The 16,816-nt window shown below is 24.8% G+C and overlaps 1 protein-coding gene across 1 annotated transcript in view; it reads right to left on the bottom strand.

The window, feature by feature from the left end:
• The window catches only part of LOC135926209 (rho GTPase-activating protein gacU-like), a 42,606-nt gene extending 26,890 nt beyond the window's left edge, over positions 1-15,716 (bottom strand). The window contains exon 1 of the mRNA XM_065461979.1: positions 15,019-15,716. Within this exon, the coding sequence (XP_065318051.1) occupies positions 15,019-15,188 (170 nt within the window). The 5' untranslated portion in view covers positions 15,189-15,716. The remainder of the gene's footprint in view (positions 1-15,018) is intronic.
• Positions 15,717-16,816: the final 1,100 nt, after the last annotated feature.

The raw sequence follows: 16,816 nt of genomic DNA, 5'->3' as shown, positions 1-16,816 counted from the left end.
ATTTAAGATTCAGCCATAAGACTTGCTATAATTTTTATTTCGTTTATAACAGGTTTTTATACATTGATAAGAAAAACTGATTGATAAATTAGCATAAGTACTAATCATGCATTACATATTGTTCATTACTTCTAAAATTTTCCATCTAGCATGATGTCGATCTAATTTTTTACATAAATTTCAGAGAAAATATGCTTCCAGATATTTGGCTTACTTTACGCTTAGGACTCGATATCATGTTCATGTTAGGGTTTGATTCATAATCAATTTTATAATTATTATTTTTAATAGCTTGTGAAATTAATTAAAGAATTAAAACATAGGGCTCAAAAAAACAGTTCTACCTAATGATTATAAATCATTTCTGATTTCAGTTACAAAAATTGAGAAATCATAATTATAAATCTGCAAAATATCTTTCATATATGATATTTTACTGAATTTTCTAAAAAAAAATTTTAAAAAAATAACACAGACACATCCTTATCTAATTATTAGAAGTCAATTCTGTTTTTAGATCACAAAAATTTGTGAAATCATAATAATAAAATTTTTATTTAAATGAATATATATAATATATATTATTTTAAAATATTATATTTTAAAAATAAATTTTTCTCATTTTTTTTTAAGAATTAAAACGGAAATATTAAAAAAAAATTAAATATCCCATTACAATTTTCTTCTGTACTTTTTAAAAAAAATGTAAAAAGTAGATGATACATTTATAATATATATTTTTTTTATAATAGAAGACGCGTCTAATTTCCTCCGAAAAATAATATAATATGCTATTATACAACCATATCTTATCATTTTTAACAAGAAATGCGATATATCTCTTCTCTAGTTAATGTTATAATATAATGAATTTTTTTAGAAGATATTATCGCTTTCTAAAAAATAAATATAAATTTTAGATAAAAATCATGGCAACATTTTAACAAATTTATATCTATATATATAATATATATTAAAGCGTTAGGCCGTGTCCCTGGCTAGTCTTATATATTTTTTTTCGAACACCAATCTATTCAGATATTGAACTAGGATACCCCTATTCTGTTTTGTTTTGATTGTAGTGTAACTAAAAACAAAATCTAAATATAGAACCTCTTTCCATATTCTGTTTAGAGGAAAGCTATATAGACCGGCTAAGCAGATTTCTATTTAGAAATATGAGTCAGAACACAACTTAATGAATCTAAATCGAAAGTATATAAAATTAAAATTTTCTTCCTTTTCAAGCCCCGCCAAGATTTTTTCAAAAAAATGATATATTTTGGGTTCTAGTTCGATTTTTATTTTCACACCCGGGTCCGGATTTTAAAAATGTTTATTCCAGGATTTTGAAGTCTTATTAGTTAACTATCATTTAAATTAATTTATTTAAATCGGTTCAACCCGAGTTTTATAAAAAAAAAATAACGTTTAAAACCGGTCCTGGTCGAATTGCTTGGCCGGATTTCTTGAATAAACAAGGGTTTCTCAAGGCGAGTCCGGTTTCTATAGGTCTCTTATAAAGATTACTCATTTGTTTTAAAAGAATGTTTGCGATTTTTATCTTTTCCAATTTTTTTTTTGTAAAATAATATTTCTAAATTTTTATATTTATCTTATTCCTTAAATATATGTCTGTAAAAAAAAATAGAAGAAAAATCATTTTAAAAAAAAATAATAATAATTTTTGTGATCTATAAAGTTAGATAACGACCATTTTTGTTCATCTTCATGACAAAAAAAAATTTGCGATGAAAAGATAAAATAGCAAAAATATGATAATATATAAATTTGATATTTTAAAAAAAATGAATGTTTTAGAAAAATGTGTCGTGCTAGTACAAATGGGAATTTGGGATTAGTATATTATATACACTATATAAATATTTTTTTTGACTGGAGTTTCTTCTATTATTATTATTATAATAAGAAGTGAAAAAAAACAATTAAAATGGTGATATGATAGATAGTTCTTGAAGATGAATTTATTGATTTTAATTTTATTTTTTAATGTAGTAATAATTAATGTTTTTGCATTCTTTTTTTCAGAATATATTTGCATTTTATTTTATATATATATAATGTATTTACAAAAACAACATTCGATGCCTATGCAATGGAATTGCATAATTTTATTAGAGATTTGCAAAGCCTAGCTTGTTCCTAAATTCCTCCCGGAGGTTGGAGAAATTTGAAAAAAAAATTTAACGGGCCAGGTAAGGAAATTTGTGCATAAATTTTTTTTGGACCTGGCCGGAAATTTGTACCTAAAAAATCAGACAAGAGCCTCCCAAATATCATTATTATTAGTAAAGTTTTGATGGTCCATGATCGGAATTAAATTTTAATATGTATTTTTTGAATTTTAATATTTTGATTATGCTATTTGAAAACAAATTTAATAATACTTAAATCTATAAATAATAATAAAATTCAAAAATTAAGCAATTTATTTATGATACAATTAATTACAAAGGTACAATATAGATACAAACAACCACAATTGATTTATAAAACAGATTATAGAAATACATAGCCATAGAAGAAGAGATATAAGAGCATTAATTGACGTTGGAAAAAAAAATAAAGATCAATGGTGTTAAAGTAGCTGCAAGCTAAAAGTAACCCGCTGCACGTTAGTATTTTTTAGTAGCGTAGCTAATAGTGCAAAAAAATAACGATAGCGGTAGTGCTTTTTTTAGTTATAATTCAATAATTAATTTTAAATGTAAAACGTTTTCACCAATTTTAAGTGTCATTTTAGTATGTGACTAATTACCGACATGTTCCTTAACAATAATCTGTTTTGGGCATGGCCTAAAAAAAGTATTACTGCAATGTTTATGTGGTAATTTTTTACGTGAACTATTATTTATTTTTAAATTTATATCTTTATGATAAAAATAATAATTTAATATATAAAAAAAAATTATGAGTTTATAAAAGTTTAACTTCAAAAGTTTTCGAGAAAAAAAATAGTGGAAATTTTAATCATTCGCAGATATATAAATTAGAATGAAATATAAATCATCTAAATTGGACACCCCCACCCCCCTTCCTCGGGATGGCACAAAAGAGACAAGAGATTATTTTCATTATTATTAAGACCTTAAAATACTCATTAATTTGATAATTTGTCGCCCAAATTTTTTATATCCCTTATTAGGACAAGTTCCCTTGTATATAGAACTTGCTAATTTATAAAATTATCACTTTATAAATAGAAAAATTTTTAAAAAGAGAAAAGAGAAAGGATATAATTATCTTTAACCTTTAAAAAATAGTTCTTGAACTTAAAAAAAAATATTTAAAAAATTTAAATCCAAATATATAAGCAATTTTCTTTCAAATTTATTTAAGATAAAAAAAAAATATTTTTATAAAATTGAAAGAAAAAAATGCCGAAAAAATAAAATAATTTTCATTTGGCTTCAATTATTTTTCTTCATTTTTATTTTAGTTTGAAAAATACAACAATGGAATCAAAGAAAAATAAAAGTTCAAAAATTTGCTTAGTAAATTTAAACTTTTTAAAAACATATTCTATTTTCGACCGCTTGCCACATAACTATAATCAATACTAGCTAGGCTGATGATTCCTTCATTTAAATGATTCTCAAAATCAGCTGATTACACTCCATTTTGGCCCTCGCGTGGAAATATTTTATATTAAAATTTTATGAAAACTATTATTTATCCTTTTAATTATTATAAAAATTTGGGCCAAAATGGCGTTGTCACCAGCTGAATTATATATAACCATAAATTTCATAATAGCAAAAGGATTCTTAATTTTATTTTCCAAAATTTATCCAATTTTAATTCTCCCTTCTTCATCTTGAGAGTATACAACCTAATAGAGCAGTAGCGTACGCAGGAATTTGGTCTGGGGGGGGGGGGGGGGATAATAAATATTTTTAAGAAATATTATTGTTTTTTAAAAATATCAAGCATAAATTTATCAGGACTATGAACTATTTCTAATACACAATTTTAAATTGATGTGAATTATAAAAAAATTATATGTAAAGAATCACTTAAATGACCCAAAATAGAAATTTTAATTTTTTGAGCTTTAAAATTTATATATAAAGTATAAAAAATTTAAATGTTAGAAATATAAATTAATACACAAAAAGCTTAGGGAATAATTGTATTTTGTATGTTATATATTTACAATGTAAAATCCAATCTTCGTTGGGATTGAGCTAATTTTTCAATTATCTCATCCTTGCTTGTTGTCAAATGCCTATGAATATTCAAAAGATCCAAACCTTTCAATCTACTTTCAAAAGTTGTATTTCTTGGTATGTTTTTCAGAGACCTGCAAGTCTGGCCCCGGGCTGAACAGTATGGCCGGGCCCGAAATTTTTAAAAATAAACACCCGGGCTGAGCCTAAATTTTTTTAAAAAAACATCTAGGCTAGGTTGAAATTTTTTTTTAACAGTCTATACTTGAAATCGTTATTATTAGATATAAAAATCAAAAATAAATATAGTTTATTTTTAAAAAATCAGGGTCGGGCCTGAAAATTTTATTTTAAAAAAGGCCGGGCCGGGCCTGAAAATTGAGCTTAGCCGTAAAAATTTTTAAAACAATCCGGGTCATGTCCTGCAAATGGTACCTCTGCAGGGCTCTGTTATTCTTCTTAAAAAAGAGAATGTTCTCTCGTTAGTTTACTATTGGGAAGAGTTGCTAATATATATAAGCCCTTTTAATACATTGGGAATATAATCTAAAATGTGTTTGAAATAATGCAGAGCATCCATAGCATTTTTTGGGACTGTATCAACCATAGTTAATCTTATAAACATAGTTATTCAGCTAATAAAGCATCATAAGATACTTTAACATCTTCATGATAAATAAAAATCCAACAAATATTTTTTTTTCTATCACCATCTGAAAAAGGTTGGGAAGGCTTTTATGAAAATAATATTTGCAGATTGGTAAGTGCTGCATAATGAATTAAAAACCATTCATTTATTTGGTTTATAAATGTATTTGTATCTAAGATATACTCTTCTACTGATCCTATATTAATGTTTTAACTATGAGCTTGCCTTGCTGCAAGTCGAGTGAGACAAATATTAAACACGTATAGCTCTGCTTTTGACTTAACAATAACATATAAAATATGAAATTCTTCATAAACATTAGCCCTAATTTCCTTGAGTTCTAATAAAATGCTCTTCGCTATTCTCATCTTCTTAATCAAGTCATCATGTTTTTGAAAAGTAATACATAAAATAGTTGTAGGGGAGACCGGGGTAAAACGATAGGCATTTTGCATATTTACCATAAAAATTTTAAACAAGAGTCAAACACAACATATTATAGATCAATGTGTAGCCCCATCTCTCTTCTACAAGATAAAAAAAAAGTGTAGCCCTCTACCTATAATATTTTAGGAGCTATGATTAGTTATGTAAAACTACTCATTTTCGCCATTTTACCCTGGGTACAGGGTAAAATGGATAAGCACTAGGGTAAAGTGGTTAAAATAATATTTGACACATATTTATTGTTTTATTTAACAAATATTACAAATTTAAGATTTATTTATGATTTTTATTTCAAAACTAATCGATACAATAAGGACATGTAAAATAATTATCATAATTAGCACATTTAGAATGTGCCCATTCAAGGCACATTGTACATTTTAGCCATTCATCGCCCTCGCGACTATTTTTATAGTTTTTATTACAAATAACACATAAACAATTATTTTTTGATATCTTTTTTTTCTCTGAATTAATAATTTTTTTTTATAAGGTTTAGATGTTAATATTTCTGAATTCTTTTTTTTAGATATTTTATCCGATGAAATATTGAATAATTTTGGAATAGGTATTATAGATGAAGGATTGAATACTTTATTATAATTTTTTGAGCATGATGGTAACATATCATGATAAGGTTCATCAATATCATCTGGAACATTTTCGTTCAATAATATAGATAAATCACTATCATTATTTTGAGTCACTGTAAGATTTTGAGTCACTCTAATATTTTCATCATTATTTTCAAATTCAATATTTGAGTTAGCATTTGAATTATTACAGCAGATATAATCTTGTTCTGTAAATATATTTGGGTTTAAAGGAAATATGCCACATGCTAAGAATCCATTTAATATATTATTTGATGTCACTGCCCTTGGTATTTCATTTTTTAACACTCCTGGAATATCATAAATCTGAATTGTTGCCCCACATGATTTTTAGATTGAGCATTATTAAAATTATGAAATACAATATAATTTCAATTGAGCATTTTTATTAAAGTTACCAAATTAATAATATTTAGATTGAGCATTATTAAAATTATGAAATACAATATAATTTCAATTGAGCATTTTTATTAAAGTTACCAAATTAATATTGATATTTAGATTGAGCATTATTAAAATTATGAAATACAATATAATTTCAATTGAGCATTTTTATTAAAGTTACCAAATTAATATTGATATTTAAATTGAGTTATTAAAATTATGAAATACAATATAATACAAACAATATAATTTAATTACTTGTTTAGGCGTTAATCCCATAAATGACCTACTTGCTTCTAATATGTAGTCACACAATCTAGATTCTTCTTCATTTGTAAATATTTGTTTATGATGATCTGAACTTTTAATACCAATTTTACATCTCCTTCTCAACGTTGTATAAGGTATGTTAAATTTTTTAGCAGACAAATTTAATGAAGTATTATTTGTTATTTTATATTTTATGGCTTCATTTATTATATTTACATCTCTGTATATGGTTTTTCTTTTATAATTTCTCATTATTTGATTGATACAATAAAAATTATAATAAATGAATTAATGAAAAATTAATGTGAATAATTTTATATTTTAACCATTTTACCCATAACAGCTTTACCCCTAGGTGACATATATTATAAATATCGTTATTGCGTGACTTCTAATATAGCTAAAGATGTCAGATAAATTTTATTTTATAGCTAATACATTAAGGAACATGTGTGCCATTTAAATCCTGAGGATATGTAAATTTTACTAAAAGCAAAATATACTAGAGAATGATTTTTATACTTTTTGGGTAAAAAACAGTTTTTTGACAAAATATATAAAACCAGGTAAGTTTTTTAAAAGATGAACATAGGTAAGAAATTAGATATAAAAATACATCTTCACACCAAATTTAAGGTCTTTATACTCAATGGTTAAAAAGTTATTCGCGTTAACATTGTTACCCCGTCAATCGCTTTACCCCGGTCTCCCCTACATTAATGAGGAAAAAAATTTGGAATAAGCATTGAATCCAATAATTTTCTTGCTTCTAAGGAAAAATTTCTTTCAGGTTATTGTGATATATCAGTAATAGCAAATAATCGGCTCTTCTAACTCCATAAAAGCTGTTACTGCTTGATGGCGGAGACTCTATCTCGTAGGACAAGGTTACAATTTCTTTCTCCCTGATGGACAATTTCAGAATAATTATTATTTGACTAGAAATTTTAAAATGGTAGATAAATATTACGCCACTAAAAATTTGAAAATAATAAGATAATATTACGCCGGAAAACTTGAAATCGAAATTAATTGATAAATTTCCATATTTATTAATTTATTTGAAAATAAAATTATTTGACTTGTAAAAAGTTGTTAAAATAACATATTTATATATTCTTATTAATTTTTACAAATTAAAATTTTTATTTACAAACGAATTAAAAAATATGGAAATGTTTTAAATTAAATCTGCACAACACTCTAAACAAAAATATTTTAGAAAAATATATTCGGCATCTGCATTTTTTGGCTTTGGGGGGGGGGGGGGGATTTGTTCCCCTGCCCCCCCCCCGCTGCGTACGCCAATGTAATAGAGGCATACGTTTTTAACAATTATATAGAGAAAGCTTTATTAGTTACTGAAATCTTTTGTCCCGGCGAAGTTGGAGTTAATTAGATGGAAACCAGGGATAAGTGGTCATGTTGTTTTTGTTCGTGGCTGATAAAAAATTTGCATTCATTTTTGTATACTAGTCGCGAATTCGCGCTAACTATAAATGTAGAGTAGGCACAAAAAGTTTGGGATGTCATAATAACACGTAAAAAAATGACTTGTAAAGTATAAATAAAATCAGATATATGAAAACTAAAACAGAACTCGAAATTTGTTTGTTACATCCGTTGCAAAAAATATTTAGGATACTATCTGATGATTGGTTGTTTTATAAAAGAAAATTAAGTTATGAATAAGGCTAATTTGAAAAATCAGAACAGATCTTTTAAGGTTTAATGCATGCGCTTTAGCATCAGATACTTGTAAAGTAATTGAGAATTGTTATTGATATTAAACATTTTAAATAATTAAAGTATGAAAGATATTTATTTAATAAATAATAGGCCGTGTCATGGTTCGACTTATTACTTTATTTAGAAACCAAAAATAACAATGCCCCCAAACATTTAAAATAAACAAAAATAGGGTTCCAAGTTAAAAAGCTGTTTAGCCTATGCTAAACAGTATTAAGTTTAAAAAATATGTCGTCACAGGCATAGTTGTTAAACCCTACATTTAAAAGTAGCGCACTACCGCTGTCGCTACCCATCAAAAAAAAGTAGCGCGATATTAGCTACTATCTTTCAAAAGTAGCTTTGGCTGTCTACTTTTTAAAAAAAATTTAGATATAAATTTGTTGTTATTTTTCGCTTATAATGTAATTGTATAGTACATAATACATAAACATCATTATTTAAATAAAGTTAGTTTTGATTAATAAAAAAATTATGTAAAAAGATTATAATTTATGTAATAAATAAGTATTTATGGTAATATTCATTTTATTTTATTTGTTGCATTATAATTATAAAATCATTACCATACTATCATCCCCAAGTCTAGAGCGACGATCAGAAAATTATAAGTTTCGCCTTACTAAATAATCTCTCAACACTTTTACTTGAGGACAATGCAGTATATAATTTTATATATATATTTTTTAAATAAGAAAAATTATTAAAAATACTCATTTGAGTATTTTTAGATTTAGAAAACGCGTCTAGGGAATTTTCTATTATATTAGTATCCTTTATTTCAAACAACGGTGGAAGTCGTTTTTATGGTTCAAACTAGGGCATCTTTGTCTGCTATCTGAATCATTAGTGTTTGGCGACAAAAAATTGTTGTATCAGGAGTTAGAGTTATCATCGTAAATGATGAATTATCGCCCAATGACATTGGTTGAACTGTATCAATTATAAAATCGACAATAACTTTATCAACCAGTTTCTGAGAAATATTGACATATGCAATATTATTAATCAATTTAGCTTGAATTGAATTGGTCTTTTTGGACCAATATTATTAAGATGCTTTTCTATCTCTTTGAAACTGTTGGCATGAACATTCTTACAGAATAAAAATAGTATTAGAATTTAAAAATGACAACTACCTTTAAGTGTTTTTTGAGGTTATATCAATTAGTTTTTTTACAGTTTGAACAAATAAATTTGTAGCCACTTTTTGTTTTTACATTAATTTGAAAATATTTTTCAGTTATGGAAATGGAAAATTTATCAAAAACATATTATACCAGGATAATACCATAATTGTCTGACTCACTTACATCGATTTGGATATATATTTGCGATGAAATTTTAAATAATTTACACCAGATGATTTAAGTTTATAATACAAATTGAAAATATAAATTTCAATATCAAAATTAAATAATAAATTACAATTAATTATGAAATTATATTTAAATTTTCATGTTTAGAGTTACACATTATATTTTTAAAAAGTAGCTAAGTAGCGAGTTAGCTACTTTCAAAAAAATGGGAGCGCTAAAAAAATAAATAATAGGAAGAAAGTAGCGCGTAAATAGCTATCGTTACCAAATAAGATAGCGCGCTATCTGAAGCCCGCTACTTTAACAACTCTCGACACAGACACAGCCATAATAGTTTATTTTTAATATAACCTAAGTATATATATGGTCTCTTCAAAAAAAAAATCGTATTCGATGTGTTTAAACGAATCGAATTATCTACCATTCGTATTCGCACGAATAATAAAATTTGCTATTAATATCGATTCAAATTTTTCGAATAATTAGCTTTCCTAAATATTATAAAATAATTTATACGAAGATATATATATATATATTGATAGAATTTTTATAATTTTTTTTTTCCATTGTTAGTTTTAATTAGGAAAAATTATCATTAAATAATCTGATAATAATGATAAGAAGATCAAGTCATGAACTAAAATTAAACTTGCATAATATTAATTTAATTTATAATGCCAAGTCAATTTTTTATGGCAAATAATTTTTCTTATTGCCTCAATTTTATTTATAAGTTATAACTATTCAAATAATTCGATTAGGATATTAAAATAATATGATTCATATTATTGTATCGAATATTTGATTCGTTTTTGAAATATGCTTAATATATAGTATTATATTATAACTCTTGAACTTGATATATATTATTTATTAAATGGTTTTTAATTTAAAATAATGGAAATGGCCTAATTTAAGAAAGGCCAAAATTTAAACTAATTTAATCATCTGCAAATTATAATTATACAATGAAAATTAAAATTCCTTTATTCTTTATCAAATAACTATTTCCTTAAATTTTAAATATTTTAATATAAATTACAATTATAATTCTTTTTAAAAAAAATTGGTCAACAAATTTGAAAGGATGAAAACATAAGGTAAATTTATTTTATTTTTATAAGAAAAGGTTATCATAGATTTTTAATATAATTTTTAAATTGAATTAATAATAATTAATCAATATTAATAAATTATTATATTACACAATTTATACTTTTATTTTAATTATAATATCTTTTTTAATCAATTTATATTTACGTTTTGATTATGTGACACATTTGTCCAAAACAAAATTTAAAAGTATTGTTGAAATTCATCAATTTTTATTTCTTAAAAATTAACGATCGCGTGTCAATGATAATGATGGATATCATTTTTATTTATTGCTATAATTTATTTTATTGTAAATTAATAGAATGATGACAAAAGGTGATGAACAAAACATTTAAAATAAAATAATAATTGACATTACTTCTTTGTTTATAAGATATAGGTGTCAATTTATGAAAAATAAATTTGCCTATCTTCGTACAGGTAAAAAAAAAATTAAAACAGTCTAATTCTTTTTGTCAGAGAGGATATAATGTAAGCATTGACATCAGTCCAAAAAGGGATATATTTTAGCATAGTCGTGCCTAGGGGGGTGGCAGCCCCTGAGCACCGAATTAAGTTTTAAGGACCGATAAATTGAAAACTCTTTCTCTTCATATTATTTACACTAAACAAGTGATGATAATTAATATTTAAATCTTAATTTTCTCATCATAGATGCCAAATTTTAAAACGATAAATTTGTCTAAAGACGAGGTTCCTCTTTTAGGTTAGGTCCAGGTAAAAATTATGCGACTTCGATAATGCAATGATACTTATAGAAAAGATGTATGTATTTTGAATCGATTTAAAAAGAACGGTTTCTAGAATTTCTTATTCACTGCAAAGGAACTTGTTCTTGAGTTATTAAATAACTTTAGAATAAAAAAAAATGCTTTGCAGATTTGAATTAGATGGAAGAAAACTCGAAAGATATTTCTATGAATAAGAAGATGGGCTGTGTATAAGTGATCCAAATGAAAAATATATGCTCAATCAGGCCAAGATACCCACTTTCTGCAGCTTAAATATTTTAAGGACCCTTTTGGTCTCCTCTCTGATATATCTGCTTTGCTTGTTTATTCAATATAATAAATTAAATATATAATACGTATTGAGGAAGGTTTAATTTAAAAAGATGATATAAACAGTGTAGCTATTTATCCAAATGGGGTGAGGGTGGGTACAAAAAATAATCCCGTGAGCGTGCCCTATAAACCTTTATTTACTCGGTCTTCGACAGGGGTTCCACCCATTGAAAATTCTAATTTTAATTTTCTCTTGGTTATTTTTATTGTTGCTTTTTTGAAATATAATGTATTATATGATCTCCATTAAAGTTCACTGAACAATTGAAAGCTCTAATTCTAAAATTATATGCCAATTGCTTCGTTAGTGCCTATGAGAGATTTAACAATAAGGCTAACCTCACTAACAAAATAAGCATCATGTCAGAATGGTAAATATAAAAAACTAAATATCTAGATCTACTTTGCTATAATATTTAGTGCCTGAATAGTATATTTATTATATTAATTCCTTAATCAGCTTTCCTATACACAAAAAAACTGGGAACTATGACGCCACGCCTTAGGTTTAAAATTTTAGAGACATTAATTTTGAAACTTATACCAAATCATTGAATGATTAGTATATTTTATGGCTTTAATCTGTTTGGTAGATAATTTAGAAGAAGAGAAAATTATTGTTAAAATAAAAAAAAATTATAACCATGCCAGTAGGGAGAATAAATTTTTAAATATCTGGTTTGCAATAATATTTAGTAACTTACTATTTTCTTCTTTTCTATTCTTAATTCTTCAATCAATTTCACCTATCCCAATAAAGTAACCGAATCATAAACCAAATGAAACAATGAATTATCTTACTAATTTATCGATCAGTACATTTTCAATCAAAACAGTTATAAAGAAAATAAAAACCATAACATCACTTCTTAAGCTGACTCAAAAATGTAATCTTGATTGGCGACTTAAAAATCAATTACGTCCAAATATATTTAGGTTTTTTTTCTGCAATTCGAAATATTTCTGAATCTTATATTTTACTATTTTTTATAGATATTAATTGTTTTTTTTCGGTTTATATAACTAAATATAAAAGTAAAATAGTAAAAATCTCACTACATTTTAAAATCAAGTATTATTTATATATCAAACTTTTGGAAGGCTACTTCTAAATGCTCAGGCCAATATTTATATTGGCCTTAACCACCATAAGTTTAGTTAATTCATTCCGTTTGGTAAACAAAAGTAATAAATAAAAAAAGTAATTAGAAAAATGAGAAAATATCTAATAATCGGTACATCAAGATTCAAAGATAGAACGAAAAATACAGAAGCACTAAAGCAATCCTACCAAGAAATAATTAAATAATCGAAATATATATATATAAATACTATCATTATCATTATAAATAATTCGCTTTTTATCATATTATAAAATGAGTCCCGATATCTCTGGCTATAGTTTTAACCAATTTAGCAACGATAGCATAAAATTAGCTGAATAAACCTTTTGCATCTTTGAAAAATGTGATACCATGCTTAATATTACATATTACAGACATTTATTACAAATTATTGAAATTTTACCTCTAATATATTGCATAAAATTTACTTAATTTCTATTTTAAGCTGCTTATTCACGAACCCTATTTTAATATATACTCAAATTTCGTAATTTTATGATTTTTAAAAAAGCTTTAAATAGTGATGGGGGGGGGGGGGTTAAAAAGACATCAAATTTATTTTCGCCATGGGTTTTAGCACGGCCTTGACTATATATATTAAGGGATAGCGAGAATAATTGGTCATAATTTTTCGTGGTGGGTGAATAAAAAAAGTTTTAAAGACGTTTTTAATCAAATAAATATGCTTTTAACTGTCCCCATACCAGGTCTTGGCTGGCCATTTATCATTATTATAAACATAAGATATATTATATACATAGAATTCTCCAAACTAAAATTGAACTATTTTTTTTACCTGAACATGAACTAAAATCGAATATTTTCAATATTTCTTATATAAAAAGAAATATATAATAATCATTTAAATCCTAAACTAATAAAATTATACTTTTGATTATTATGACCAATTAACCCATGGCCACATATTGCCCTTCTGTTTGTTAACATTAATTGGTCCTTTATATAGTGATAAATAAAGCATTTGGATTTCCGATTGTTTTTCTGTAAATATAGCTTAAATTGTAATTATTCCATCAATATAAAATGTGCCAATTATTCGTAATGTTGTTAAACGGATAGATTTTTAAAACGGCAAGCCCAATATGTTAGCTAAAAAATATTACGTAACCTGGAGATGGTGCTAATAAGTGGCAAAAAGGATTGCACATCTATTAAAAAAAATTCAAGGCTCGCGTAATATAATTTTGGTTAAGGTCTTAATTTTAAAATTGGCTAAATAGAGCCGTTTAAAAAGATTTATTTTTAGCTAGATAAAACAAAATGTAGAACGTGATTTTGATTCAACAGGGTGCTTAAAAACCCTTTTTTTGAAATTTGAACAATCAATCGAAAATGGCAGGGTGCATGTTGTAACAAAATTATGCATCGCTATTAAAATTTTCAGACAAAGTAATCCAGTAGATAAGAAGTTTGAAAGGGGAGTAAGGGGGGGGGGGGTGCCAATAAACCCACATGATTCACTTAATTTTCTTCTAATTCAGCGGAGTAAAGGGACTAAATCTTAAATAATTTTCTATGAGTTAGGAGACCAATATTTTTTAAATTTAATGTATTCTAAGGATGAGGCTAACCATTGATATTTAGCTGGCGTCTATAAATTTAAATAAATTTTTATCCCAAAACAACAAAACAGCTGACACTATAAACCCGATGCACTAATAGCCTTACTATATATAAAAAACCACAAGAATCAAACCAGAGACTAGCTCCGATCATATTATAAGGGGTTCGGTGCCAGAATATGTTTATTTTAATTTAATAAATTCTATTTTTAAGAAATAAAAGTTTTAAACTTATGTATGTCGTCTTATATTAAACTTAGGTAAGCTAAACGCGCTTTTACTTTGCCACATCGTCACCAATTAAAAACTTTTTTTAGAGATTCCACTTTCTAAATTATATTATAATACTCAATTTTAAAATTGTAATTATTATAAATTTTATTTTAGTAGTATATAGATATATTAAGTAAAATGATAATAATAAAACTTTTGAATGTGGATTTATTATAATTATTTAGTATTTTTAAGAAACTTAATTTATAAAATTGTTTGTCGAGTGTTTTTATTACTTGAAAAAATCGGATCTACAGAATAATTTTCCTTCTTTGAAGAAACATTTCTCGGATAAAATTATTTGGCATTCAGTACATTGTAGGCAATTACCATGCCAAGGACGATCGAGAACGTTGAAAAGATATTTGTCCAAAATCGGATTTTGACACCCCGCGCATTGCACCATATTCAATTAGCGGGTTTATATATTATGTATTACTGATTTATTTTTTATTTAATGATTGATTCATAAATAATTAAGATTGTGAATGCATTTTTTTTGTTAAAAAAAATACTTTATTATATATTCATTATTTAGTAATTTTCGTTTTTTCTTCCAATTCTTATTGAATTATATTTAATAATTTGTTAGGATCAAATTCTCCTAAGGAATGATTTGCTTTAAACATCTATAAATAATATTCCGTTGGTTGATGTTAAAAATTAATATTTTGAAATATTTGTATATCATTTTTATTTTGGTTAAAAAAAAAATATCGATATTTTATATTATTTATATATTCCGCGTGTTGTTATCATTTTTTTATAAATGTCAGTCATTTCATTTTACCACCAATATAAAAATATCGTCTGCCTGCCACATCCGATTTTATTTGTCATTTCATTTCATTTTATATACGATATATGATATGATATATCAAAAGTCAAAAGATGTAAAACAATTTTGAAGAATTTTGCATTTTATTATATTATAAATGATTGTTATGATGCGACAGAAAGAATGAGACTTCTTGGCTATTTTGTAAGTTATTTGTCATTTGCATTATTTATTTTTTTTTAAAAAAAAGTTTTTAATTTATTTATTAATACTTATTTTAAAAATTATACTATCCAAAAATAATACAATTTATTTTCTAAAATTTTTCATTTTATCATTTATTTTTTTTATACAATAAAAACTGTTTTCTTTTTCCTTATAAATTAAAAATATAAATAATTATTTGTTTAAAAATTTATTTATATTTTTTTGAAAAAAAATTGAAATATATCTTAAAAATTTGGTAGTTTTTATCCTTTCTTTGTTTTTTTCAAAAAGTTTTTAATTTTTTTGCTTAAAAAAAATGTTTATAAGATCAAAAGATATAAAAAACTTTCAAAAAAAACAATATGGTATCTAACTGATTTTTTAACAATATCTATCTATCTATCGATATATTTTATATATTTTAAATATAATATATATTATAAATATAGTAAACCATGCAACCAGTGGTTTGGTAATATTTATTTTAATGAAAAAACTGGTTAAATAAATTAAAATAGATATTTCGAAGCTTTAAATAAAACCCATGTAATAAATTATTATTTCTATTATTTAAAAATAATTTTTATTTTCTTTTTAAATTTGAACATCTAATATGACCACTTAAGGATTGTTCCGTGTTGCAGTAACAAACAATATAGAGGTGGTCAATGTACGTAACATTGGGATATTCATTTTAAAAAAAATTTATTGTTTTAATAAGACTGAGGAAATCTAACTAAAAGGGGTCAGTCAAGTTAAAAGAAATAGTTACCTTGAAGAGGTGATCATCTTTAGAAGGTTTTCTTTCAACTGTAAAATTATAATGGTTAATATATAATAAAATAAAAGGTTAAAAACATAATTTTTTTTTTATTTTTTTAAAAAAATGTGCTAAATCTATTATAATTGTTTAAAATGTAAAAAATAAAATGGAAATGCATTACACGTGCAATTTTAATATATTTTCTTTAGAAAATAAAAAGAATAAAATACAAATAAAACGAATAAAACAAAAGATTTTTTTTTTATTACAAATTTAAATAAATATA

The sequence above is a fragment of the Gordionus sp. m RMFG-2023 genome, chromosome 3 (assembly GCF_954871325.1).
Source record: "Gordionus sp. m RMFG-2023 chromosome 3, tfGorSpeb1-WG-v2, whole genome shotgun sequence".
Classification (NCBI taxonomy): domain Eukaryota; kingdom Metazoa; phylum Nematomorpha; class Gordioida; order Chordodea; family Parachordodidae; genus Gordionus; species Gordionus sp. m RMFG-2023.
The sequence above is the reverse complement of the archived record's forward strand: the minus strand, read 5'-3'. Positions and strand labels throughout refer to the sequence as shown.